Source organism: Chrysemys picta, chromosome 13 (assembly GCF_011386835.1).
Source record: "Chrysemys picta bellii isolate R12L10 chromosome 13, ASM1138683v2, whole genome shotgun sequence".
NCBI classification, from domain to species: Eukaryota; Metazoa; Chordata; order Testudines; family Emydidae; genus Chrysemys; species Chrysemys picta.
The window spans coordinates 54398341-54425234 of record NC_088803.1 but is presented as its reverse complement, the minus strand read 5'-3'; the positions used below and the strand labels follow the sequence as shown (position 1 = coordinate 54425234).

At 51.6% G+C, this 26894-nt stretch overlaps 1 protein-coding gene and 1 long non-coding RNA gene across 3 annotated transcripts in view; both read left to right on the top strand.

Moving 5' to 3' along the window:
• Positions 1-17470, top strand: part of LOC135975386 (uncharacterized) — a 38217-nt gene extending 20747 nt beyond the window's left edge. Inside the window, exons 2-4 of the long non-coding RNA XR_010592413.1 lie at positions 8232-8376; positions 13684-13789; positions 14135-17470. This is a non-coding gene — a long non-coding RNA (uncharacterized LOC135975386). The remainder of the gene's footprint in view (positions 1-8231; positions 8377-13683; positions 13790-14134) is intronic.
• Positions 17471-19745: 2275 nt separating this feature from the next.
• Positions 19746-26894, top strand: part of CTNNBL1 (catenin beta like 1) — a 93900-nt gene continuing 86751 nt past the window's right edge. The window contains exon 1 of one of the 2 annotated variants that reach the window (XM_065566362.1): positions 19746-19977. In XM_065566362.1, coding sequence (XP_065422434.1) covers positions 19948-19977 — 30 coding nt within the window. In that variant the 5' untranslated portion in view covers positions 19746-19947. The remainder of the gene's footprint in view (positions 19978-26894) is intronic. The other variant, XM_065566363.1, reaches the window with a different exon arrangement.

The window sequence follows — 26894 nt, the reverse complement described above, 5'->3', positions numbered from 1 at the left end:
GGTGTCCCCCGCCTCGTGTCTCCTCTCGCAGTGCCATCCTTTGCCCCCTGTCCTTGGATCAAAGTCCCTCGAGTGGCTCTCACGGCTGGTCTCCCAGTCGCTGTTCCTGCTCTGCCCCAGCCGAGAGGCTCCTGCAGGACTCCAGCGCTGGGCTGAGGGCACTCAGGCCAATACGGGCCGTTCATTTGTGGAAGCAGATGCAGATACTCTGCTGGTTGGTGCAAGGTGCCCATTGGGCAGCCCTGTGTTTCTCCACAGACAGACATGGCCTGGGCTCCCCATGCCACACTGTCCTGCCCCTACGTCCCCTCCGCCGGACAGACGCCTCTTCTGCGTCTGTGGCTCGCTCAGCCCTTGGCCTCTCTACTGGTGCCAACTGGGGCACAGATGCCTGGTCAGACTGAGACAAGCCATTGTCTCACAAGACCTCTGGAACTGGGCTAGAACTGAACCGGTGACCCAGGGCCCTTTACTCACCCCCCAAGCAGCTGAACCTCCCCCCGCGGAGAGGCAGCTGTGGGATGCCTCCCACTGCACACAGGCCCAGCCTCCCTGGAGCTCTGTTCTCTTTAACCTGCCGCCTGTCAGCTCTTTCATTTGCAAAGGAAGATTTTTACTCCTCGCCAGACAGAGCCAGGAGCACATCAAAGGGATGAGAAGCGACAGACCAGTTCAAAGAGCTCTGGAGGCCCAGGGTGGGGGGGCAGGCAGGGAAAGGAGGGGGGAGTTCTCCTTCCACCCCGGCTGCTCCCTTTCTGACCCACTCCGGGGCGCCAGTGCAGAGAGGGGCTGAGCAGAGCAGGGCGTGGTGTTGGGAGGGGAAAGTAGAGCGCTGAAGGGGGACGGGGGCTGGGCAGTGAGTGGGAGAGCCCTGGGGAGGACACTGACACTGAATTCCCAGTTCCTGGGCGCTGTGGCCAAAGGGCACCCGCTTGCATCCCCATAGCTGAGGGGGCTTCTCAGTCTCTCCAATGGAGCCAGGCTGCCCGTGACCTGGGGAAATGAGCTTTGTGGGGGGACACGCTTCGTTATCTGGTTCCCCCCGGCCTGCTGCTCACACGCAAGCACTAACAACACGCCTGTCCTCTGTGTGCACCGGTGCAGGCATGCAAACATATCTACATGTATGTACTGTGTGCACATCTGAACACATGGGGCTGAAATCGACAGAGAGTTCAGATCTGAATACAAACCTCCCCCAGCTGTGGTGCTCCTGTCTGGGCTGAGAGCTCATTCCCTGGCCTGTGCCATCTGTACTCTCTGCACATGGGCAGCTGCTGGTACAGGTGGCCTAGAACATGCGGACACACACACACACACACACACACACCCCATATGCAGGAAGGTGCCAGAATAGGGCTGTAATTTCAACCCTTTCCCTTAGCAAAACCATCTTCAGAACATTGGGGGAAACTGCCTACTAGACCAATTGGTACTTTGGAGAGCGAGTGAATTCCAGGAGCATTTGCAGAGCTGGTTAATAACGTGCCCAGTGAGCTGCATCCCAAGTACACAACCAAATTAAAGAAATTCTTTTCCCCTTTAATTTAAAAGTCACTGTTGGGAACTCTCCAGTGGCCTCGCCAATGATTTCCCCCCAGGCTGGCTTTCTGGAGAAATCTTTAATTTTGATTGTCACTCTTTGTGGAATTTAAATCAGGGAAGGAGAGTTCTAAATAAGGCCCCACTTCAGAGCAGCGGCGTCAGGGAACCAAACTGCCCATGAGAACGGGCAGCATCGAAACCCCACTTCCTCCAGATGCCTCTCTCCAGATTCGTCCCCAGACTCCCTTTGTGCTGGGCCCTCTTTGGTTCGGTTCTGTGTCACTCAGCCCCTGGTGGAGGGGCAGGGTCCCCAGACCATGGCAGTCTGCACTATAGCCAGGTGCCGGGGGCACGGACTGCATGGTCCTGGAGGAAGGACGGAGCTGGGAGGATTAAAGTGGGTTGGTTGCTTGAGCAAACCCATGTAAACGCACCATCCTCTCAGACGACTGGCAGGCGGTCTCCGCCCGGGCCTGCGCTCTGAGAGTTGCCAGAGTCAGCGGTCTTAGAGGAAGGTGAAAGAACCCCCAAATATCTCCTTAGGGTGTCAACTGCCCAGCGGGGCCGTCTCTCCCTGTTGGCTCAGGGTCGGCTCGTGCCCTGAGACCGGAGGGATCACAGCCCTTCCTCCGACTGTGGCAGGGACCATTGTGCTGTTCTAGGTGCGTGCAGCTCCCAGCACAATGCAATTAACACAGGACAGCTGTAAACTTAGCTGTGGGACCAACCAAGGACAAGACAAGCGGGCCTAGGGAGCGAGCGAGGCTGCAGGGTTCAGAAGTCAAGCTGGGAGCTGTAGCAGGAGGCCTGGACATCCCCGGCGGACCCGGAGACCAGCCCAAAGATTGCTCCAGGGGGTACAGAAGCCGAGGCAGGGAATGGGGGAAGGGTTTATATTTTCGTGCAGATCTGTTTCTTGTGCTATTAGGCACAGAGCAATGGCGGTTAGGATCCTGTGCGAAGTCTGACTAAGTGCGATGTGTTGTGCCTCCCCCGTGCTCTCGAAGAGTTGACCTGTGACCAGAGCCCCGTCGTGGCTGGGGTTCGGGGAGTGGGGGTGTTTAAGCTGTGGGATTGCCTGGGGCTCAGCATTGGACCGTGAGGTCTCAGCTCTCAGGAGGGGGTGCTACACAGAACTGCACCCCAAGAGCTTGGAGCCCCCAAGCTGGGCGGGGCCTGGGCTCAGGTCAGACCCCAGCAGCTGGATCCCCTCACAGCAGCCTGGTGAGCGCCAAGGGGGGCGGACGGGTGGGGGGCTGGGCTCAGACAATGCTACTGCGGGGGCCCAGCCCCATGCAACCCAGCGTGCTGACGCTCAGCGCTCCTGGTGCAGCACGGCCTGGGGCTCCCCCAGCGTGAAATCTCCTGGAGCACTGGGCAGGACAGTGTGGGGCAGGCATAGCTGGGGGTGGTGTCCAGGGGGCCTTGTTACCAGCACAGCGGGGGATTTCCCATCCCTATCTGCCACCCTGCGTTCCTGGGCAGCGCTTCGTTGTGCCCCGAGCTGGCGTCCCCCCGCCAGCCAGTCCTGGGGAGATGCTGCGATGCCCTTTCTGTTTGCATCAACACCTGGGCTGCCACGGGCAGGAACCTGCTCTGCAGCGGGGGGAGCGCCACGGACCCCCATGGCTGTTCTGCTGTTCCCTCCTTTTCCCTGCCCCCCTCATGGCTCTTCTCTTCCCTCCTCTCCCTCTCTCAGCCTCTCTCGCTTTCCCTTCCCCTGTGCGCTCTCCCCTCCCCTCCCCCTTGTTCGCTCTGCTCCTCGCCCTCCCGCCCGTTCTTTGCTGACACTTTCCAGCCCGCCTGCACTGGGCACGCGGATTTCACAGGTCAGCTCCCTTTAATTAGCCAGGATTCCAATCCTCTCTCCTTTCCCAGCCTGGAACTGCAGGTTCATAAAAATCTCATTAACCTTAATTTCACCGCTGGCTCCCTCCCCGCCTGAGCCGGGGGTCAGGCTGGAGGGCGGGGGGCAAACTGGCACATTACCCATTGCGGGGTCAGCTGGGGCTGCAGCGGGCATCAGCCTTGGGCGGGCATTCCTGCCCCCTCCCAGTAATTGCTGTGCAGTGACCTGCTGCTCTCTGGCTGGGAACTGACCTTCCTCTGAAGATGTGACACTGAAGCTGGCAGGAAGAACACACCGAAACCCTCAGCCCAAGGGGAAAGGGGGGGCGCAGAGACTTGCTCCTGAGTCACAACCAGCCTCTTCAAACGTACACTAGGGCGGTGTTGCTTTAATTGCTCCTTTAGCCTGTCACCTCACACCCCGTCCTCTCTGGGGCCAGGCAGCGGGCACGGGCTGCAGGATGTAAACCACCGGGGATCTCCCGGACTGGCCTCGGGGGCTGGGCATGCCAGGGCTGAACCCAGCACAGGAAGGCTGAGCGGGAGCAAGGGGCTGGCCTTGCTCCCAGTACAGGGCCCTGATAGGCACCCCAGATGCAAGAGCCCCTGTGGCCGATTCTGTCAGCTGAGAACAGCTGGAGCATGAGGGCCCTCTGTCCTTCTGCCCCAGCCCCTGCGCTGGCATCCAGGAGGGGCTGATCCCTTTAAGCCTCTCCTGCAGCAGGACCTAGGCTTCCTCCCAGTGGGTTCTGTATTTTGGGCTATAACTGGGTGCATCCCGTAGGCACGAGGGGCTTTTTCTTCACTAGAACCTGCGCCGGTGCTGCACCAGGTGATGGGGGAAGAACCGAGCTCTCTGACACTGCTGCAAGCCCCAGTCCTCTGCGTTAGTCAAGCTGGATGCCTGATCTAGCCCTGTAGGCGCGGTACCAGGGCGGGGCTGAGATCTGGGTGTAGCGGGTCCAGCTGGCAGTGACGGAGCTGGGCATGCACAGGAGAAACACCTCACTCCCCATCTTCCTTGCCAGTGATTTGCAGGTTCCAGGATGCCCGTTGAGAGAGCGCGGGGTGGCATCACTACCAGGATGGCTGTGCTCGGAGCAGCCTTCTTAGTGCTGCCATCTGTTGTTTTAATGTTACAACCCATCTGCCTTCCACACCCCGCCCTCGAAGGCAGGGACCAGCACACACCCCCTGCCTAGCAGAGCCGGTCAAACACTGTCACACTTGGGGACACTTCATAGCAGCTGTTTAAGGCAAAACATTGTTTAGTGTGTGTGGGGGTGTCACCAGTGCGTGTCACTGCACTTCCCTGGGCCGTGCCAGTGCACCCTTGGCTCTGGAGCTGGTCGTATGAAATCCAGGGAATGTTTTCAACAGTAGCCTGGTCTGCCTGGGAAAGTGTTACCGGTTACAGCGATCTAGTTACTCCCGTGAAACCCCCCACGACACCGCTGAGAACTGGGCCTCCAAATTTACCCTGTGGGCTCAACTGTGAAAAGCGCATGAACGTTCCTCAGATGTCACCGCAACCGACACTGGTGGGAAAAGGGAGACGGACGGAGTTAGTCCAGATGAAAAGGCCTCCTGCTCGAACGCAGGGACGGTGTTAGGATCATGCCTGGTAAATAAGAAAAGCGGATCCAGGAATCAATGAACCAAACTGTGGGTTGGAAACTAACTGGTGGACAAATCCCTGAGGGGCTGGGCTGTTTCCCCCCAGCATGGCCTTCGGGGGCCCTTACAGAAAAAGACTTTGGGGAGAAAGTTGACCACTGGAGCAAGATTCACCATCATGGCATCTGCTGGGACCCGAGGCCTCCCTTGTCCTGCTCCTGAGAGGTGTCCTGACCAGCCCGGGCTGGAGAGAGGGACCCAGAGGACATCGCCACCTCTGCCGGCTCTAATTGGATCCCAACCATGCCTGGGATGAAACGGGATCAGACTTTAACAGCAGCAGCCCCAGCCCATCTCAACTCACTGCTCTGTTCCCCAAAGGACAGTTACTGCCGTCGCTGATACCAGCTAAAGATGGTCAGACAAGCGGTTTCCTTCTAAAACCCTCCGCAGCTACAGGGACAGGGACCAAGGGATGGGGTTAAAACAAAAGCCTTATTTAATGCTTTACGTTTCAAAGGCTTCAACTGTTTTCCCTTCTCTTCTGTAGCTTTAATAAAAGGTTAAAAGGAGTTTTACTGGGGTGTTTGCCACGGTGCTGAGCAGGCTGAGGTCTCCGTATTCCAAACCCGGGACTTTGCTTAATGCTGGACAGTGATTGGCCCGTGTAGCCCATCTAAATTAATACACCACCGCTCTTGTTCCCGTGTATGAATGGCTTTTTTCAGCCCACCGGCCTCCCAAGTGACAGACGCTAAGCTGAAAAAGGCCCCCTTCTAGCAAATGCAGCATGATATCAGGATAACTCGACTGCACCTTAGGGTACCCCGAAAAAAACTTCTCAGGTGGACAAGGCTCGAGAGACTCAGGGCAGGTCTACACTTAAAACGCTGCATTGGCACATCTGCACCAGTCAAGATGCTCCAAGCCGACGGGAGAGAGCTATGTCCGGGGTGGGGGAGCATAGCGCTGTCTACATGGGAGGTGAAATCGGTATAACTGTCTCTCAGACAACCCTGAGCGACGTAGTTATACCAGCAAAAAGAACAGGACTACTTGTGGCACCTTAGAGACTAACCAGTTTATTTGAGCATAAGCTTTTGTGGGATAAAACCCACTTCCTTGGATGCATGCAGTGGAAGATACAGTAGGAAGATATATATACACAGAGGACATGAAAAAATGGGTGTTGCCATACCAACTCTAAGGAGAGTAATCAGTTAAGGTGGGCTATTATCAGCAGGAGAAAAAAAAAACTTTTGTAGTGATAATCAGGATGGCCCATTTCCAACAGTTGACAAGAAGGTGTGAGTAACTGTAGGGGAAAAAATTAGCATGGGGAAATAGGTTTTATTTTGTGTAATGACCCATCCACTCCCAGTCTTTATTCAAGCCTAATTTAATGGTGTCCAGTTTGCAAATTAATTCCAATTCTGCAGTTTCTCGTTGGAGTCTGGTTTTGAAGTTTTGTTGTTGGAGTATTGCGACTTTGAGGTCTGTAATCGAGTGACCAGGGAGGTTGAAGTGTTCTCCGACTGGTTTTTGAATGTTATAATTCTTGATGTCTGATTTGTGTCCATTTATTCTTTTGCGTAGAGACTGTCTGGTTTGGACAGTCTAGTGTAGACCAGACCGTAGCAGTCTAATTCCCATTGACTTTCAGTGAGATTTAGGCTCCTAAGTGTCTTAGGGCTTGTCCACACCTAGAACGCAACAGCTGCGCTGCTGCAGTGCTTCAGTGTAGACACTGCCTATGCCGATAAGCGGGATCTCCCATCAGCACAGGTACTCCACCTCCCCAAGAGGCGATAGTGAGCGCTGTCTGCGTGGGGACTTAGGTCAGCTTCACTGATGAACTCAGGGTGTGGATTTTTCACACCCGACCTACATAATTAAACCGACTTCGTGTAAACCAGGTCTTAGTTAATTTTGGAAATGGGACTTGGACTCCTAAATCACTTTGATGCTTTTGCAGATTGGACCCCAAGGCCCGTGTGCTCAGGCAGGGTCCTGGCCTCTCCACCCTCTGTGGCAGGATTCTCAGAGCTGGGTTGTGCGCCGTGTCCCCCGAAGCCAGATCAGGCTCCGGCCAGACTGGGGTAGCAGCTTTCACGGCCCAGTCAGCCCTGCCTAGAGGATTAAGGAACACGCCCTTCGCTGTTTTTCTCCTTCCCTTTTTGTGGCATCACATGCAATAACAGAGGGTTTGTTCTCTCCCGTAATGAGGGCCTTGCAGTGGTATCACCTCACAGCTCTATTAGCAATTATAAAAGAGGGAAAAAATGAAACCCTCTCTCTGCAGAGCCCCGTGTGGCGGTTCTGGGGGTGAACTCCGGAAAGGTTACAGCGTATTTGCATTTTACCCTTCAGTAATTTCAACACTTACGGGTGCAATTAAGAGGCGAGTCTGGAGTTATGAAGCTATCAGTGCGCAGAGACCTGAATACTAACAAACTCCAATATGCATTTGCCTTCCTGGGCCGTCTGATTTATCAGTGATAAAACTGCAATAATGCCAGCAGATTTCCATCGGCCGCTGTAATGGGGCTTGACTACATTAAATGCACATTTTTTAACTTGTCTGATAGCCCAGCCTCCTAAAAGACATTTAAGTGATGGGTTTAGTGCTCATTATGGATAGGCCATTGATAGCCACAGAGAGAAAGACTCGTCTGTTATTTTAATAGAACTGCAAACCCGAGACTCCTCCGAGGCCACTAAGTGCGTCCCTGTAGCCCAGCTGTGAGAAGCAGGGATTACCCTGTAGTCTGCTTGCCTTGCTCGTCCCAATGTGTGCTCCATACCGTTCTGCCAGCAGACCCCGTCCCGGCCTGGAGGGACGCCTCTCCTTTCCCCAGTGCCCGAGAGGCTGGGTTTCCAAAGGCCTGCCTGTAGCCGGCATTTACTGGACGACTCACATTTGATCTTCCAAAAACAAATTCTCCTCTGGGAAAGCCCCAGGATGTGTGCTGGGCCGAGGGCAGGAGCACGGGGTCGGGGCAGAAAAGGGACAACACATGCAGGGCTCTGTAAACCTCCTGTCCCTGCGGGCCTGGCGGGGCAGAGGCTGGGAGAACCAGTCGGCCCCGAGCCGCTTGAGAGAAGCTGCTCTTTCCTAGTGCCCTGACCCCGAGGTGCTGGCTCTGGCTGGGCCTGGGGGGACCAGCAGTTTGGGTTTGCAGTGGTTGTATGAATGTTTCCTTTGGTTTCTCTCTATGCAGCTTACCCAGCCTAGGGCCTGGTTCTCTGCTTGGTTACGCTAGTGAGTCCAGAGCACCTTTGTCTACAAGCAGAGAGAGACTCTGGCTTTACCTGGGGTCGCTGAGCGCCGGATTCGGCTGGCTGTGCTTCACTCTCAGACTGTCGGTGAGTTCGTGCTGCCCTCCAGGTTGGCCCCTCACCCCCAGAACCAGCCGCCCTGAACTGTGGGGAAGCTCAGCCCAGCCTGGGATGTCGTGACTTGGGACCGTCCCAAGTTCTGAGATCAAATGAACCCTAAACGCTCAAAGTGAAGCTCAAACAGGGTGAGTTTCATCTGGTTTTGCACCCAGCCCTTGTGAAACTGCTGGTTCCAGTGGAAAGTGGGGAACCGAGTCCAGGTTGGATCATTTTGTCACTGGGCTCACGACGCTAACGAACTGTCCAGTGCACCTGGGCAGGTGTCAAGTCTGTAAGGAAGCCCCGAGCTAGGGGCGTCTCCCACGGATTGGGATTTTACACCAGTAGTTCACTTGGCTCTAGTCAGACCCTGATGCTCTTCTATGCACAGGAGGTGGGGCAGGGCTGGAAGTAGTCAGACCCCCTAGAAACCCACTCCCCTTTCGGACAGGCAGTAGGGTCGGATACAACTGAGATAAGGGCCTGGGTGGTTTAGACCTGGTCATACCACAGGAGGAGGGGCTGGGAGCTGCCACCGTAACAACCGTCATGTTGGAAGGGTTTGCTTTGGCTTCTACAGCCATTGTGCACGCTTCGCTTTGGACCAGCCTGTGCCCAAAAGAAGTGGATGTGACAGGTGCAGCAGGGGCGCTCTCTGGTGATGAAGGGTTAACTTCCTCTCTTCTCGCAGAGGTGCCCAGGGAGGGCTAGAAGAGTGGCTGGCGGGGGGAAGGGGAAGGGGAGGTTGGGTTCTGCACGGCAGGTTATAGGTGTAGGTGAAACCCCAAAGCCGTGGTGGAAGGCGGAGACAGAGACAGTTTGTGCTGCTGCGTTTTCAGCTTGTGTTCCTAGTAATGGCCTCTGACTTGGGGGTGGCTTGGTGCGTGGGGGAAGAGGTGGGCTGCTGGGATTAGATCCTCAAACCCCCCGATTCGGGTGTGGCCCCTTTAGCCAGCAAAGGAGCCAGCCAAATCTCATTGCATCTGGGCTCTGACCACGGCTATTCCGCTCTTTCTTCTTGCGCCTGAGCGTAAACTCTCTTGCCGGTGCTGGGTTTTCAGCCAGGAGGGTGCTGGTCCTTTAAGTTTCCTCACAAATTAATTGGATACTTTTGAGCTCAGTCTCATGATTTCTTCTTTTTTTTTTTTTCTGCAGCAATTTGGTCTGAGATTTCTTTCTTTCCCTCTATTATCCACTCTGATTAACTCAACTGCACCTGTCAGCTTTTATTCCATGGAGCGGGGAGTAGCTTGCAGAAACCTGTTAAAATGCATGAGTTTGATCACATTCACTCTTTCGTGGCCAGCCATGCTGAACTATAAGGAGGAACGGGATGGAGCTGACAGGGAGAATGCAGCTGCTGGCTCCTACCCAAAGGCAGAGCCCTTTCTGGCTAGCAAATAATTCCCCAGCTTGCCAGGAGGTTCAGAGGAAGTCAGTTATAGCGACCCGGCCAAAGAGCTCAGGGCCCACTTAGGCACCTGTTGGAGAGGGCAGGTTTCCAAAGGTGTTGAGCAGCTGGTCCTCAGTGACTCCTGCTTTCCACTATTGTTCCTAGATGGAACTGAGCTGGGACGTTGCAGCTTTTAGGCCCCAAGGACTCCCAGCCATGGGGGCAACATAACATCCACTGGTGGCCTTGATCTGGGAAGGTCTCCACCCCATGTCTAGAACTGCCCGACCCCTTTGCTGGCAGTCTCGGCACAGCGACCAAGGAGGGAATAAGCTGCCTTTCCTCCCTAAAAGTCAGGGCTCAGGACGCAGAGGGGCTAATGGGAATGGAGCCAGCCCAGCTTTGCAGGCGAGCAGAGGGTTTTGTTTGTAGCTGATGCCCCCGAGCCAGCCAAGCCAACACCTGTCACCAGCGGTAAATTCACTCTTACAGAGACAGCAGCGGGCCCAAGGGGCTGGGCTGTGAACCTTGATTCAGTCGCGCCAGCCTTTAGGCAGGTGTGATCTCTCGCAGACGGGGCTGGCGTAGTTTGAGAGCAGTTCAGGGGAGGTCGGACACAAGATGTTAACTCCCTTCTCAGCCCCATGGAAGCCAGGCCCAGGGGGATGTCCAGGGTAGGACTGCACAGGGCTCAGTGCAGGACTGAATTCCCTTCTACCTATGGCAGAAGCTGCTCCCTGGGGTTAGGAGGGTCCCTGGGAGCAGAACCTCTCCCATCTGTGAGAGTCACCCCCAAAGGCAGCCCCTGGACAGTGGGACATCTGTATGGGGCACTACTGCACTGAGGTCGGGGTGTTGCCTGGGGCCTGGTGGCTCTGTTCCTGTGGGGACGGTGGTGGATGAGATCCAGGAGTGACTGAAGTGGGGGGCTGGTGGCAGTGACAGGGGAGTCAGGCCAGCAGTCCCTGTCCACTGCTCTCAGGGTTCCCGGGAGGAGGGAGAGCTCAGTGCGGGCGCAGCAGAACGGAGCATGTTGGTTGTGGCCTAAGTGACTTCGAATTTTGGGTGCCCAGTTGGAGAAATCCAAAGCAGCTTGCACTGGGCACTGGCAAACAGGCAAAATGAGTGGCCACTTTCAAACGTTTTGGCCTAAAAGTGCCCTTCAGTGAAAGGGCAAGTTAGCGTGGTGCAGGGGTCGAAAGGGGACTGGGGAGGCAGGGCTCCTGTCTCCTATTCCTGCCTGGCTAGAGGTATGCCAACCACTCAGCTTCTCAGCCTGCTTGTTCCTCTCCAAAACAGGGACACTAATGCCTGCACCTCCCTCTGGGAGAGGCTGTTGGGAGCCTTGATTGACTCCTGTTTGCAAAGTGATTTGAGATTCTCTGTGGAAGAGAGTGCAGCAGGATGGGGTGTGCACAGAGACCATCTTGCTGGAAACTGGATTTTTCTCCACTGTGCAGCACTTCTCACTCAAGAAAAATTGTGTATGTTGCTTTTGCCTGGTCGGAAAAACATACTGAGAGCGCTTCTGAAGCAGACAGAGACCTAGCGGGAGAGAGACTCCCCAGCCCAGCCCCCCCTCCCGCCCCACTGCCGCACTCCATCAAAACATTTCTTAGTTGCTGCAGATTTACTGCTTTGCAAATGCTAATTTTACATTCCAATTATAACTTGTTCCCTTTTTCTCATTTTAATAAAAACGAACGCATCCGGAAACATTACCGCACCCGGGAAAGAGCAAGATCTGACATAAAATTCAAAAGTGGCTTCAATCAGGCTGTTTTCCTAATGGTTTGTCATATCAACCCACAACTCCCTGCAATCCCCCTTTACTCCCAACCCCCTGAGGCATCATTTACATTTCTTAATAACCCCTTATTAATATTCATGATGTGGGGAGGGTAATAACGGCTGAGTGCACACCACTAATTCAATTTCAGTGAGCTCAGTGTGTTTAGTTAATCACCGGGGGACCTGGGTTACTCAGTACAATTATTTATTCGGAATTAGATCTTGAGGCATCTGGATTGAAAAGTGAACTAGGAATAAAATTTAAAAAGGGATTCTCCTCCTCTGTGCATTCATCTTTTTGTGGCTCCCGCCCGGGGCGTCCCCCTCGCCCCCTGCCAGCAGCGTGATGCACCTCCCTGTGGGGCAGCAGGGCTGAAGAGAAAAACGGTTGGTTTTTTAGCGGTGCTTCTGTTGCACTGATGGGAAATCATCATGATCGCGGTTTGTTTGTTTTTTCCTTTTAAGAAATTGTTCCAAAGCAGGGGCCATCTCTGAACCACCAGCCTCTCTGTGTCGCATGGGACGGCCCCGAGCAGGATCCGCCCTCGCAGTCTTGGGCCTTAGGGTCTGCTTCAGGGAAGGAAGCTGAGTGATGGTTACCGCTCTAGCTTCACTGCAGCAACCAGCCTTTGGCCCTGAAGTGGGTGCCGCTCCCCTGGGAGTCAGGAGCCCAGGCATTAGCTTGTGTGTGTCTGATCCTGCCACCCAGGAATGGGGCTGTCTCTGCACCTCTAACCCACACAATTTCCTCTCTCATCTAGAGCTCTGACTGGCTGGGAAATGCCTGTGCTCGCCTGTCCTGTTTCCATCCCCCCTCCCTCTCGCTGGCTCATTCTCATTAATAATGGATCCAGCTGCCTCCTCTTGTAATCTTCACAATCTGGCTCAGACATGGCTGAATCCCCTTCTCCGGGCACATTCCTCCCAGTGGAAGGGGATGGCTTTGAAAGCACCCCCTCCACTCCGCCTACTTTGTGCTGACAGCTGCTTGGGGACGGGTGTTTACTGTGCCTGTCTCATGCCCTGGACTCTGTTGTCCTTAATGGTAATTTTCCTTTTTTCTCCCTCTATCCATTGCAAAAACGCAGTTGCTGAGCGTTGCCAGGGGAAGGGGGAATGAGGAATATCAGGGAATAGAGGCAGTGGATAGCTCCGAGGCTGCTACCAACACAAGTCCAACCCTTTGACTCTCTGCTCCCATGTCAGTCTAATCACTAGACGGCCCTTCCGCTCCCCGTATACAACAGCTGCACTAACGCGCACAGGCGTCTGAGAGCTGCTGTGTACAACCGAAATGAAAGCGAGAACTCGGCAGAGGGAGAGGAAATGATAAATAATTTAAACATAAAAGGGAATAGAAAACGTCTGTCAAACACTCCTCACTTTCAGTCACTCTTTCTAGTGTCCTGGTGGAACAATTTACATGGAAAATGTCCTGCTGGCAGTTTAATGGCTACACGGTGTCTCCTTGGGTGGGGTGCACTGCCAACGCTTCCCCTGGGTTTTCAGGACTGTATTTGTTATTGCTGTTAACTCACTGTCAGTGTTATGGCAGCAGCTAGAGGCCCCAGTTGAGACTAGGGAGCGCACTGTGCCAGGCGCTGCATGACCACTAGTGAGAGCCAGCCCTGCCCTGAGGAGCTCACAATCTAAGCAGACAGCAGGTGGGAGGGGAGACAGAGGCCCAGAGAGGGGAAGTGACTTTCCCAAGGTCACACAGCAAGTCAGTGGCAGAGCCAGGACTAGAAGTCAGGTCTCCTGACTCCCAGCCCAGGGCCCTCCCCAGAGTCACTGCTGCTCTCTTCCAGTGCAAGCCCTGCTAGGACTCAGTGGCCAAGGTATCACAGCATGTGCTGACCTAGATCGTCTTCTGCTACTAGAGGAATGACAGTGTCCCTAGAACGGGGAGGAAGCGACATCTGACAGTGGGTAGGTGAAAGAGAGCCTCAAAGGTATCTCAGCGCTGATTGACAGCAGCGTGCAGACAGCCCAGTGGTGCAGCTTTGTTCTGAACTGTTTGGACTTGGTAGCATATTGCACTCACTTCGCACAGGGTGAATGACAATGTGAGGGGCAGGGCAGGGAGAATCAGTCCCGTATATCTATTGCAGACGCTGCATTTCTGCACCGCCTCCGGGAGGAGCCCGCACTGTCCCAGTGCTGCTGGCGGAAGCAACAAGAGCTCTGTGATTCACAGAGAACCTTATTCAGTAAAAGGTTAGTGCAAAAAACCAGAACAAAGGGTGTGTCTACACTGCAGTTCGACCCCCGCGGCTGGCCTGTGCCAGCTCACTGGGGTTCGCTGGGCTGTTTAATTGCAGTGTGGCCCTTCGGGCTCTGGCTGCAGCCCAGCCTCTAGGACCCTGCGAGGTCTCATGCAGTCCTCAGCCTGGCCCTATAGTGCTGAAGTGAGGGGAGAGGAGTGTCTGCAGGGGAGTCTTTGGGACCAGATGTTTCAAGGCAGAGCGCAGCAAAAGCCAACCACAGTTTTGGCAAGCTGTGAAAGGCACCAAGCCTGCAGCCGCTACGCTGAATGGTCTGCTCTGTGTTTATGGGTACCAGGATGAAGCCTTTCCCCTTCACTTCTGCCTCCCAGAGCTGCAGTCTTGACACTCCTGATGTGTTGTCAGAGGCCCTGCTCAGCTGATTGCTTATAATGTCTGAGATGATGGAAACGGGGATGCAACAGCTGAGAGAATGGGCTGGAGACGCTTGTCATAACTTTATCTGTGGGAAGCAAGCTCTTGTCGGCTGGGTGATGGACGACCGAAAGTCGGGGCTGAATGCACGTCCCAGCTCGGCTTCGTTCGCTTGCTGAGCTACTTTGCAGGTGAAAAATGAGTTTCTGGGAAGAGCCATGGGGGGGAGGGAGTGCGAGTCGCCAGCACCTTTCCGTGTTTCCTTGGTAGCTGTGGGATGCCCTAACGTAAATAAGTGACATTCGCTGGTGGAATAGGCAGAACAGCCATTGCATGTTGGGGCTCCCCTCACCCCCACAAGGCTCACTGTCCCACTGTCTGCTGGCTGGCTGGGACAGCCCTGCCTGCCACCAAGGCTGCAATCTTTGGGTGCAGTCCTGGCCCCACTGAGGTCATGGCAAAACTCCCATTGACTTCCATAGGGGCCACCGCATCGCCCCTCGAGTCTTCATCTCTGCAGACCTGCCTGTAAACTTTCACAAGGAAAGTGAGGGGTGGGCTCAGCCTAGTCCCCGGCCGGCAGGGCGTGTGTCTGCTTTGCAAAACGTCTGACACTATTCCTGCTCTCTGGCCAGAGAAGAGCCAGCGCTGGACCAGCAGGCAGGTCCCTTCTACGGCTGAGGAGCTCTGGGCTTGCCATGCGCCTGCTCACAGGCGCTATCCGGTTTATGCTGCGGCTGTAACAGCAGCGCTGTTCAGTCTCTCACCTCCAAGAGAACTCATCGTAGTTCCTTTCATTCCTTCCCCGGGGAGACCTTGGAGCCTGAATGGCAGGAGCTGTTTTTCATCCCTCTGGCTCTGGCCCTGTTTGTGTGCCCCTGACTCTGCTGTTTAGCTGCTGGTGACAAATCAAGGCCCTCACCCTGCAAGCTGCTCTGCATGGGCACGGAGCTCTGCCTGTGGGAGCCACTTGCAGGATCAGGGGTTGGTGCCAGGCCGGGAGGTGTATGAATGCCGAGTCCCTGGAGAGACTTGGCATTTCCCTCTGTCTGGGGAAGCAGCTTCTCTTTGCAAGCAAACCACACCCATCCCCCACGGAGAGACATTGTTTTAGGCTATGCAGAGAGCTCCTGACTCACTGCGTTTTCAGGGGTAGACAGCAGAGGCCCTGCTCCCCCAAGCCTTTAGTTGAATTGTACTTGGCATTTCTACCACACCTTTCAGCTGAGGATTTCAAAGCGCTTCCATACAGGTGGGTACATAGCATTATCTCCATTTTACAGATGAGGAAATCTGACGCTCAGAGAGGTTAGGTGATATGTCCAAGGCCACACAGCAAACCAGTGAGAGGTAGGAATAGAACCCAGGTCTCCTGGCTCCCAGTCCTCTGGTCTAACTACTAGACACTCTGCCTTTCTTCCAGCAGCTAACCTACTTGTTACAGAAGTGGGGCCAATATAATTTCTGGAGTAACCCCATTGTCTTTAGGGGATTTGTACCAAGGATGGATTGGTCCATGGTTGTGCTCCTTTGGACGCTCTCAGTCATGAGCCCATGAATCAACACTCCTTCCCTCAAGCATGAAAAATGCTTCTACTTCTCAGTGCATTTGGCTGCTCTCTGCTGGCATCCAGACCAGGCTCCAGTTCTGATCCCAGGACCCAGGGCACATTGCTTCCTCCAGCCCTACATTCCCCTGGCGTTTCTTTTGACTCCGTTTTGTTTCTGTATTTGTTTTTAATTTGATATTTTGTCCCCATGCTCCAGCTCCCTTTATTGGATAAAAACACTGCGTTATTGAATCCTGCCCTGCGGCAGCTGGGACAGAATTCAGTTTTGCAGACAGCAATAAGGTTGTTTTGGAGCCTTATTTGGCCAGGCAGAGTGTGAGATGGGAACATGTCCAAGAGCGGCTCTAGTAACAGATGACAGTTGCTTCACTGACACTTGCATTGTCCTGTGCTTCATGGTTTCACCCTCTGCCTTTCCATTCTTCCCAGCACACTTCAGAGACCTTAGTATTAGGGAACCAATGGCAAGACAATAAAAGCAAAAGCAAGGAAGCCCCCTGGTTATTTTGGAAAGCTGATGGGAGACAAGCAGAATCTCTCGGCGACAGAGGGTCTACAAAGAGGTGGGGTTTGGGCCCCAAAAAAAGCCTGGGTCCTAATCCAGTCTCTGAGACTGACTCCTGCTGTGGCCTCCCTTTTCTTCCTCAGTTTCCCAATCTGTAAAATCAGAATGATGCTACTTACCCACCTTTCTCTCAGGGGTTTCTGCAAGGATGAAATAGTGTCTGTAAAGTACTTGGGAGCTGGCAAGCGCTGTCTAAATGCAAACTATTAGTAGAGCTGCTATTTGCAGTTTATGAATTAGTAACAACCTCTCTCTGCCTCACTTTCCCCACCTGCAAGATGGGTGTAGGAAGGCTCGGGGTCTGCAAAGATTTACCCATGTGCTGGACTTCACACACTTCCCTTTAATGTCCAAGTGTGTAAGTCTCTGCAGGATATGGGTCAATACTTACCTAATTAAATCTCACAGCCCCTCTGTAAGGTAATCTCTGTGTGTAAACCACGGTGAGATCTTTGGGTGAACTATATGCCCAAAGTATTATTACACAGTGAAAGGAAAAACATCATTTTAGGCAGATAATATCATTCAACAGGAACAAAAGCAACAAAAGGGGAGACAAGGGAAGTTAGAGCAACAAAACATAATGTCACTTTGAATACAAAAGTGAATGTTGTCTGAGGTTCGTACGTATGCCAGGTTTATGCTCCTGTCTGTACACCGAGGGCCGGCTCTTACCTCTTTATGTACTTTATTTATTTTGCAACTCTGTATGTCTTATTTATTAGCATCACTTGTCAAGCTTTCCAATAACTGTATCATGCTCACAAGTATATGTCAATACTCATAGAATGACTGTGTTTTGCCTTCACAGCTGGAGAATTATCTGAATACTCAATAAAAGAAAGGCAGAGGATCCAATAATTATCCTTTACTTGTCTCTTCTTTAGAGTGCAGATTTGTTGAGTTAATTTTGTCGTGACTGCTATCTCCTAGACTTTATTGAAACAACAGGGGATGCTAGGGGCTTCTTTCTTGGAAAATGTTATATATATTTTTAATTTCATGACTGTCCTTCGAGTAGACACCTGCTGAGATAACTGTAATAGCTACTGTTGTTATGCTACAAAAGATTTTTACCTCAAAGCTGATTTTTAAAGAACAGCTAAAATATATTTGATAAGATTTTGGACAGTTTGGCTCTCTGTCGTCATCATTCCTTTTTTTAAAAGTCAACAAATGCTGCTAGTCATTGCTTCATATTCAGCTGAAAAGCAAAACTGACTGTCATGTCCTCGGTAACCAGTGGGATTTGACACATCTCCTCCATGCAGATGTTGATCTGTTTTCTGCACCAGAATGGTAGCTCTGCTGCAGACTTGCTGGGTACCCTCCGGCAAGTCTGCGAAGGCCTGATTGTCGCCAGAGCTACATCTCCACAGCCCTTTTTGAATTCAGGTGGGGTGGGGGATGCGCAGCACTGCTGACCATCAGGGTGGATTCACAAAAGGATTTAGCTGCCTAAATCCAACTTTGGACACGACTGATACTCCCAAAACCACCGCTTGGCTGCCTCCCAACTCCACTCCTGAGCACTTGCAAAGTCACCTAAGTGCTGAGGTCACCGAGATGCTCAGCACCCTGGCCGGATTCTCACGCTGGGCATTCCTCCACCTCTCTTGTCTGAGCTGCTACCGTTGCTCAGAGTTCGCCTGCCCTGTGCAAAAAGCAGCTGCAGGTAAGCCCCTTGGGACATTCTCTGGGGAGGAGGGAGTTCAATTCCTGCTCTAACCGAGGCAGGCTGAGGAATCAAACCTGGTTCTTCCCCATCCCAGGGGAGTAACCTGACCACCAGACTACTGGCAAGGCTGGGGTGGGGCTTATGCAATCTCTCCTGCTGACGTGTTGGATAAATAGCTAAATATTCATTGGAGCTGGGACTCGAGCCCGAGTCTCCCCTGTGAATACCCTGATCACGGGGCTATAGTGTCCATCTCTCACCCCCCCACTTCTCTCTCAATGAATGTTTAATTCTTTACACAAAATGGACCAGATCCAGCAGGCAATCTTGAGACCCAATGGCCTGGTGGTCAGGGCACTCCCCTGGGCTGTAAGGGTGTGTCTACACTGGATTAAACACCTGTGGCTGGGCTGTAAGGGTGTGTCTACACTGGATTAAACCCCTGTGGCTGGCCCATGCCAGCTGACTAAGGTTAAGGGGCTGTTTAATGCAGTGTACTTGTGTTCAAGCTGGGGCTCTAGCCAGGATGCTGCGAGATGGGAGGGTCCCAGAGCTCAGCCTGGAGCCCAGGCCAGAAGGTCTACACCACAGTTAAACAGCCCCTTAGCCTGCGCCCTGTGAATGCAAGTCAGCTGGCATGGGCCACCCGCGGGTGTCTAATTGCAGCGAAAACATACCACAAGAGACCTGAGTTCAAATCCTCCACCAAATCAGGCAGAACAGGTGTCCCAGATTCCTTGGCGAGGTCCCTGACCATTGGCTACCGGCTCCCTGCACAGGAATGGGCTGACTCCAGAGGAGGGTTTGTGGCTGGGAATCTCAAGACGAAAGAGGCGCCTCCCTCCAGCCTGTCAGTCAGGTGCCCAATGCCCGGATCAATGGCAGTTAGGTGCCAAATACCCCTGTGAACATGGGCCCTAGGCCTGGCACATTGGCCCTGCATTTCATCCCGGCTGGCTTTGGCAGCTCCTCGTTCAGCTTGCTGGTTTCCATGAATCCGTTTCTTAGGTGCCCACCTCTTCCCACGCCTATCAAGGGGAGCCTGGGTGCCCACCTCGGGGCTATGAGTGTCACAGGGCTGCCGGGCGCTGCAGCACCGAAATCCCCGTGTGAATCTAGTCCCAGGCCCACGCCCTGGCTCTGCCCCCTTTGTCTAACAGTGGCCGCGCCGTACTGCCCGTGCTCTGGGGAGAACGCACTGGGCAATCTGGGAGCCGAGCAGGCACCAGGCGGAAGCTGAGTCAGAAATGGCTCAGGGGCCAGGCCCCGGATTAATTATTAGCACGTGGTGTGGGGAGGGGTGCAAAGGGCTAGCTCGCCCCCCCCTGCCAACAGGGCAACCTGCAGGAGGGTGAAGTAGGACGCTGCTAACACAGCCCTGCCCTGCCCGGCCCCACCCCAGTGCCCCACCTGCCCCCCTCTGCCCTGCACAGCCCCGCCCCAGTGCCCCACCTGCACCCCTCTGCCCTGCACGGCCCCGCCCCAGTGCCCCACCTGCCCCCCTCTGCCCAGCACGGCCCCGCCCCAGTGCCCCACCTGCCCCCCTCTGCCCTGCACGGCCCCGCCCCAGTGCCCCACCTGCCCCCCTCTGCCCTGCACGGCCCCCCCCCAGTGCCCCACCTGCCCAGCACGGCCACGCCCCTCAGCCCCGCCCCCTCTGCCCAGCACGGACATGCCCCTCGACCGCGCGCCAACCCCCCCCACGCGCCTCCGAGCGTCCGGGAGTGTTGCGTTTGACGGCACGTGACTCGCGCTCCAGCAGGCTTCACAGCAGTGTGGCGCCCCCCTCCGTCGCGCTTTACGGCAGCGCGGCTCCTGCTTGCCCCTAGGGGGAGCCGCTTTTTTTGCGCCGCGCTTTACGGCAGCGTGTTGTCCATCCCTCGGGTTTTGCGACAGTTGGCGGGTGCCGCTGCGCGGGGGTCATGGACGTGGGTGAGCTGCTCAGCTACCAGGTGAGGGGCGGCCGGGGGGCGGGGCCGGCTCCTTCCCCCTCCGGGGGGCGCTCCGGCCTCACAGGGACCCGGGGGGCCCAACGCCTGGCCCTGCCCCCCCTGAGTGCCGAGCCTGTGCGGGGGGCGGGGTGTGTGACCCCCGCGTGCGGGGGGAGGGGCTTCGCCTGCAGCCTGCTCGGGGCGGGGGCCTGGCAGGGCCCGTGCGGGGGGGGAACTGCTCCAGCAGCTGGAGAACCCGAGATCCCCCTCCCCCCCCCACCAAGGTCCCGTTCTGCCCTTGTGCCACGGGGGGGGGCGGGGGCCGGGGGCCGCTAGCAGCAGGAGACTCCGGTGCAGTGACACCGGCTCGGAGTTAGCAAAGGGACAGGCCGGGCGCGTCCTCGTGCGAGGACGTGGCCCGTGGCCTCGCCAAGCGTGAGAGTGGGCCACGCTCACGTCTGTGTAACTGCACTGGATGTGAGGCCACCCCGGCGTGCCCCGGCTCAACGGGCCGGCTACCGCCTGCCTGCGACTTTGACCGAACACTGACCTTATGAAGAGCTGTCAAGTGCAACTGTTGGAAATGGGCGGAGGGGTTTGGTATCGAAGGTTTATCGTAGAACGTTCGAGGGTGGCGTGTGCTTTTGGTTTGTTCCCCAAGCAAAATTATCTTTCTTTTCAGCAGAAAGCAATGTAAAAATCTTTGCCACCAATTTGTCTTAAATCGCGACTTATCTTGCTGGCTGTCCAGGGAGGGCCAATAGTCAGTCCTTAAGAGACATTCCCATTGGTAGTGGCAAACTAGTGAAGTTCTTGGATCCACAAATTGGCCTTCCCTCCCTCCCATACATAGAGTTTGTAATGTCTTGGGATGAAAGGACCATGGGACCTATGTAGATCTTTCCAGCTGCCTGTCATTGTCATACGTCCTGCATACCTTTCTATTAACTGTCTAATGTTTATTTGTGTGTCCCCATAGGGCAGTGTCAGTCTGTGTCTTTTGGTCTGTTCCACAGAGTAATGGGACACTGTTAGGTCACTTTAGGCAGAAAACTTACAAGACCAATGGCAATGTCTTCACACTTTTTTGAAATTGTTTTTAATCACAATCTGTCTAAAATTTTTTTTCTGTAGTGTTTCTCCTCAAATATTGTAGCAGGAAAGTGAAATTGACAAGTCTATTTTTGTTATTCCAGTTGAATGAAATGCAAAAAGTAAATGTCAACATTAATGGTGAAAAGAACATTCGATTTCTAAAATCCTTCATTTCTAATATGATGTGGTGCAGTTTGTGACACAGGAGATGTTTGTTTTTTAAAAGACTTAATCTGATAATCCTACTGACTATTCTTAGTAATAAAATTTCCCTCATAACCTTGGTATCAGGTCTTTTCTTATGTATAGTTTGAGAACTTTTGGTTCTTAGTCTACTATATTATCCTCTTGAATAGTGTTCATCTACCTTCTCATAGCCCTCAACTTTAGAAATGGATGTGTTGGAGGTGTCTACTCTCTCTTCCAACAAATATGAATAAAATTTCCTAATACTGTGTCTGTGGTCCCTGGCATTCCATGCTGCTTTCTTGTGGGTGTCTTCTAATTCCTGAAATATGGCACCTCAAGCTTTACCCAGAAGGTTGGGTGACCTCTGCAACATATTGGTACTCTGCTGACATCTCCAATTGTTCTTGTTTTCTTAACTGTTGAAAATGTGGCTTTAGATTGTCCTAAATCCTTTTCCTGAATAGAGCCTATGCTCATTTCACAGCCGTCTTCATTACTATCAGCCATTATGTTGCACAAGTCACTTTTGAGTGTATTTTATCCAGATCCTTTTAAATCCAGTTTACCTCCTCCTGAGTAGTATATATTATTTCATGAAGTTTGTTCTCTTGTTAGCCTACAACCATAATAGCCTTATCAGAGAATGTTTGAATGTTTTTCTAGTCAGATGTAGCAAACCACTTATTTCCCCTGACCGCAGTGAGCCTGGAATACTGTCCTGTGGGCAACTGAATGAAACTTGTATGGTGATTTATAATGTTGGGATCCCTCTTCAGGCATTTACACACACATGCTACTAAGGACTTCGAGATTCATTCTTGAACAAACTAGTTCTTTGCCTAATAGTTCAGTACAGTATGAAACCAAAAACTCTTTAATGTATTAGCCAACATATACGTAAGTATAAAACTCCAATTTAAAAGATGTTCAGGTAGATTATTTCTGCAGTCCTTAGAACTTTCTGGAAGTGGGATTTGTTATAACCTTAGGATATCTCCCTCTAGGGGAGAGAGCACTTGTGAATATGCTCTGTTTACTTGCCTGTGACACAGGCAGCCCATTAGGGTGTGTTGTTTAAATTTCTGCAGTACCGTTACTTTGAGGTGGAGGGGAAAAACTTCCATTGACTTTAGGTAGTTTCTGTGTAGTTGAAGTTATGAATATTGGCTCTATACTGTCTGTATTTCAAACTTATGCTATGCTTCTGGGTAACATCCCAGACAAGTTGGTGTTAGCTCTGCCTAGCCTGCTTGATGGCCCATTAAGGACCATCAGCTACAACTGACCCATTCAGAGAAGGCAGATACGCCTTGTAACTCAGCAAAGTATGCAGGAACTTGCCCATGTGACTCCAGACTCTGGACAAATTTTGCTGAAATTTTCCACAGTAAGAACAAAGAGGTGTTCTTACACCTGGAAAAGACTATAAAAGGCTGATGCCTCATCTTCATCTGGTCCTCAATCCTGCTTCTTACCTCTGGAGGGACTTTGCTACAAATGGAAGCTTTACACAAAGGACTGATGACCCATCCCAGCTGTGGATGTTCCAGAGACTTGATTTGAACCTGCTGTTTATTCCATCACTGCTACAAGCCTGAACCAAGAACTTTGCCATTACTGTATGTAATTGATTTCATTTAACCAATTCTAGCTCTCATCTCTATCTTTTTCCTTTTATGAATAAACCTTTAGATTTTAGATTCTAAAGGATTGGCAACAGCGTGATTTGTGGGTAAGATCTGATTTGTATATTGACCTGGGTCTGGGGCTTGATCCTTTGGGATCAGGAGAACCTTTTTTCTTTTACTGGGGTATTGGTTTTCATAACCATTTGTCCCCATAATGAGTGTCAGTGGTGGTGATACTGGGAAACTGGAGTGTCTAAGGGAATTGCTTGTGTGACTTGTGGTTAGCCAGTGGGGTGAGACCAAAGTCCTCTTTGTCTGGCTGGTTTGGTTTGCCTTAGAGGTGGAAAAACCCCAACCTTGGGCTGTGACTGCCCTGCTTTAAGCAATTTGTCCTGAACTGGCATGCTCAGTTGTGTCCCACCAGAACCAGCATCGTTACAACTTGCTCTTTCTGCGTCTCCGATCTTCCCTGTTTCCAATCCCCTTCCTATCCATCCAGCCATCTGTCTGTGCTGACTGTCAGTACTAATCTTGCTGCTATTGATATGAGATCCTTTCCCTCTGTTGCTCTTGTATCTCTCCATCTTACCAACTTTCCATCCAATTTCCAATCCCAAGTGAAAACATTCATTTCTCACTGGTTTCTACTTTCTCATTTTTCTCAGGCTCTGTTATTTATTTCTAAGTATTTTGTGGCGCAATTTGTTTGTATGTAAGATGTAATAAAATACAAAGTTGCATTGTATTTCATTCAGTTCGCTTGTTTCAGCAGCTCTTCTGGAAAGGACGATTTATTCCTCACGTTTTTCTTGTTTCAAAATGAAAGATAGGTCCCTGTTTGATTCTATTCTACTCTGGAGGGGAGGGCTTGCTCACATCTACTTGGAAATATTTGATATCATCTCTGATTTCTCTAAACCTTTTGAATTCCTATTTCCCAGGGAAATGATCTTTCTACTACAGGGCTATGGATAATTTTTGAAGGACAACATAACTGTATTGTTGGGAGGCAGTGGATGAAGAGATTCTCTCTTCCTCTCAGTTCTCATGGATTTGGCTGCTGGTCTTGCCACTCAACCTGTTCTCTACTTGTGGATACTTATAATAATTTTTCATTTTTATTTTTTTTTAAATCTTGCAGCTTTCAGTCAAAACTGGGTTGGGGGTTAAGGGAGTGATGCTTCCATTATTGGACTGGTAGCTGAAACATAGAATTCTTTGAGGGGGTCAACAAGCATGTGGACAAGAGGGATCCAGTGGATATCTTGTATTTAGTTTTTCAGAAAGCCTTTGACAAGGTCCCTCACCAAAGGCTCTTAAGCGAAGTAAGCTGCCATGGGATAAGAGGGAAGGTCCTCTCATGGATCGGTAATTGGTTAAAAGATAGGAAACAAAGGGTAGGAATAAATGGTCAGCTCTCAGAATGGAGAGAGGTAAATAGTGGTGTCCCCCAGGGGTCTGTACTGGGATCAGGCCTATTCAACATATTCATAAATGATCTGGAAAAAGGGGTAAACAGTGAGGTGGCAAAATTTGCAGATGATACAAAACTACTCAAGGTAGTAAGTCCCAGGCAGACTGCGAAGAGCTACAAAAGGATCTCACAAAACTGGGTGACTGGGCGACAAAATGGCAGATAAAATTCATTGTTGATAAATGCAAAGTAATGCACACTGGGAAACATAATCCCAACTATTCGTATAAAACGATGGGGTCTAACTTAGCTGATACCACTCAAGAAAGAGATCTTGGAGTCATTGTGGATAGTTCTCTGAAAACATCCACTCAATGTGCCGCGGCAGTCAAAAAAGCGAATAGAATGTTGGGAATCATTAAGAAAGGGATAGACAGCAAGACAGACAATATCCTATTGCCTCTATATAAATCCATGTTATGCCCACATCTTGAATATCTTGCGTGCAGATATGGTCTCAAAAAAGAGATATTGGACTTGGAAAAGGTTCAGAAAAGGGCAACAAAAATTATTTGGGGTATGGAACGGCTGCCATATGAGGAGAGATTAATAAGACTGAGACTTTTCAGCTTGGAAAAGAGACGACTAAGGGGGGATATGATAGAGGTCTATAAAATCATGACTGGTGTGGAGAAAGCAAATAACGAAAGTGTTATTTACTCTTTCTGATAACACAAGAACTAGGGGTCACCAAATGAAATTAATAGCCAGCAGGTTTAAAACAAACAGAAGAAAGTATTTTTTCACACAACGCACAGTCAACCTATGGAACTTCTTGCCAGAGGGTGTTGTAGGATGACCAGATGTCCCGATTTTATAGGGACAGTCCCGATTTTTGGGTCTTTTTCTTATATAGGCTCCTATTACCCCCCACCCCCTGTCCCGATTTTTCACACTTGCTGTCTGGTCACCCGTGTTGTGAAGGCCAAGACTATAACAGAGTTCAAAAAAGAACTAGAAAAATTCATGGAAGATAGGTCCATCAATGGCTATTAGCCAAGATGGGCAGGAATGGTGTTCCTAGCCTCTGTTTGCCAGAAGCTGGGAATGGGTGACAAGGAATGTATCACTTGATTCCCTGTTCTCTTCCTTCCCTCTGGGGCACCTGGCATTGGCCACTGTTGGAAGACAGGATACTGGGCTAGATGGACCTTTGGTCTGACCCAGTATGGCTGTTCTTATGTTTTTATAGAACAGAAGCTGGAAAGGATCAAAGTCCACCGATTCTCACCCCTGCAAGCAAAGGAAATAGATTTAGTGGGATAAACCATCATGATAATATTGGATAATCCCCGCTCCAGCGGTGCCTCCTAGTACATGATTATTGAGGGTATCTGCACTTTTTCTCCACCAGACAAAAAGCCACATAATTAAAATCCTGTTCTATTGTGGCCATTCTGCAAAGTCCCTTGGTCTTCTCTGCTTTCCCCATCACAAACCATAATAATTGCTTTCCTTATATTGTTTCAGATTTCTCCTCTCTGAACAGTTAATATGTGTCCCTACTTAATCAAGAAGCTGTGCTCCCTCAGTGCCAAATTTGGCTTGGAAGATTTCAGACGGTATGCCTCTAATTCTGCACCAAGTGCTGGTCAAAATGGAAAAAGGAATCTCTTGCAGCAGAGAATACAATTAAACTGACTCCAGCACCTGGTTGTTTATACAGAGCTCAGGAATCCATAAACTTTATGCACTGCTGCTGCACAACAGTTGCAGATGGTCTAAACCGATGATTAAATATTGCTGCTGTTTTGCCCAGAAATGCTGTGCCCATACCCTCTGTGTCTGGTTTCCAATTACAGTGGTAATTAAGGGGGCAGAGCCAACTCCAGTTATTTCCAGACATCTCTTTCAATTGTCTCTGGTGGGGAGAAGGGGAGATGCAGATTTCACTGCTGTATGTAGAAATTACAAACTGCTTTGGTTTTAGATAGACTGTGTTTGTGAAATTAAAGGAAGTAGTGAAAGCAGGAATCAATGTAAAACTTGGCTGCACAGGCTGGGGTTATGTTCTTAAACTGTAGCTCTTGTTAAATTTGCTAAGCTTGGCTCACAGTGGGATCTGTCTCAATTAGTGCAGGTGCATGATGGTGTACAGATAACTTGCCATACATTTGCTGTGTAATGAATGCAGGTGAAGCTGAAGACAATTAGTGCAGCTTGAGAGGCAGTGGACTTGGTGAATATTTACAACCTTATTAACCCAGTGCATCTCCTGCAACTGATAACCTGTTCCCAGTAACTTCAACTCTGGTCATTCCCTCTGGTTGAAAGTCCATAGCACCAGCCATCATATGCTGGTTAGAATGCTTGCAAGGTTCCTCATTGCCCAGTTCATCAGGAATGAATGCCCTGAAGCTAAGATAATGAACTTGAAACATGATCCTGAACTCTGCCTTTCCATGTGCAGTCTCCCTCCCCTCCTGTAGACTGGAAAGCTTGTAAAAGGCTCAGGAGAAACAAACCAGAGCAAAATAATACAAAACTGAAATAAGCATCACTTCCCATCCTGTCTTATGACTTGCTTGCCTATGTGAAGTGAGTTGCTGGTT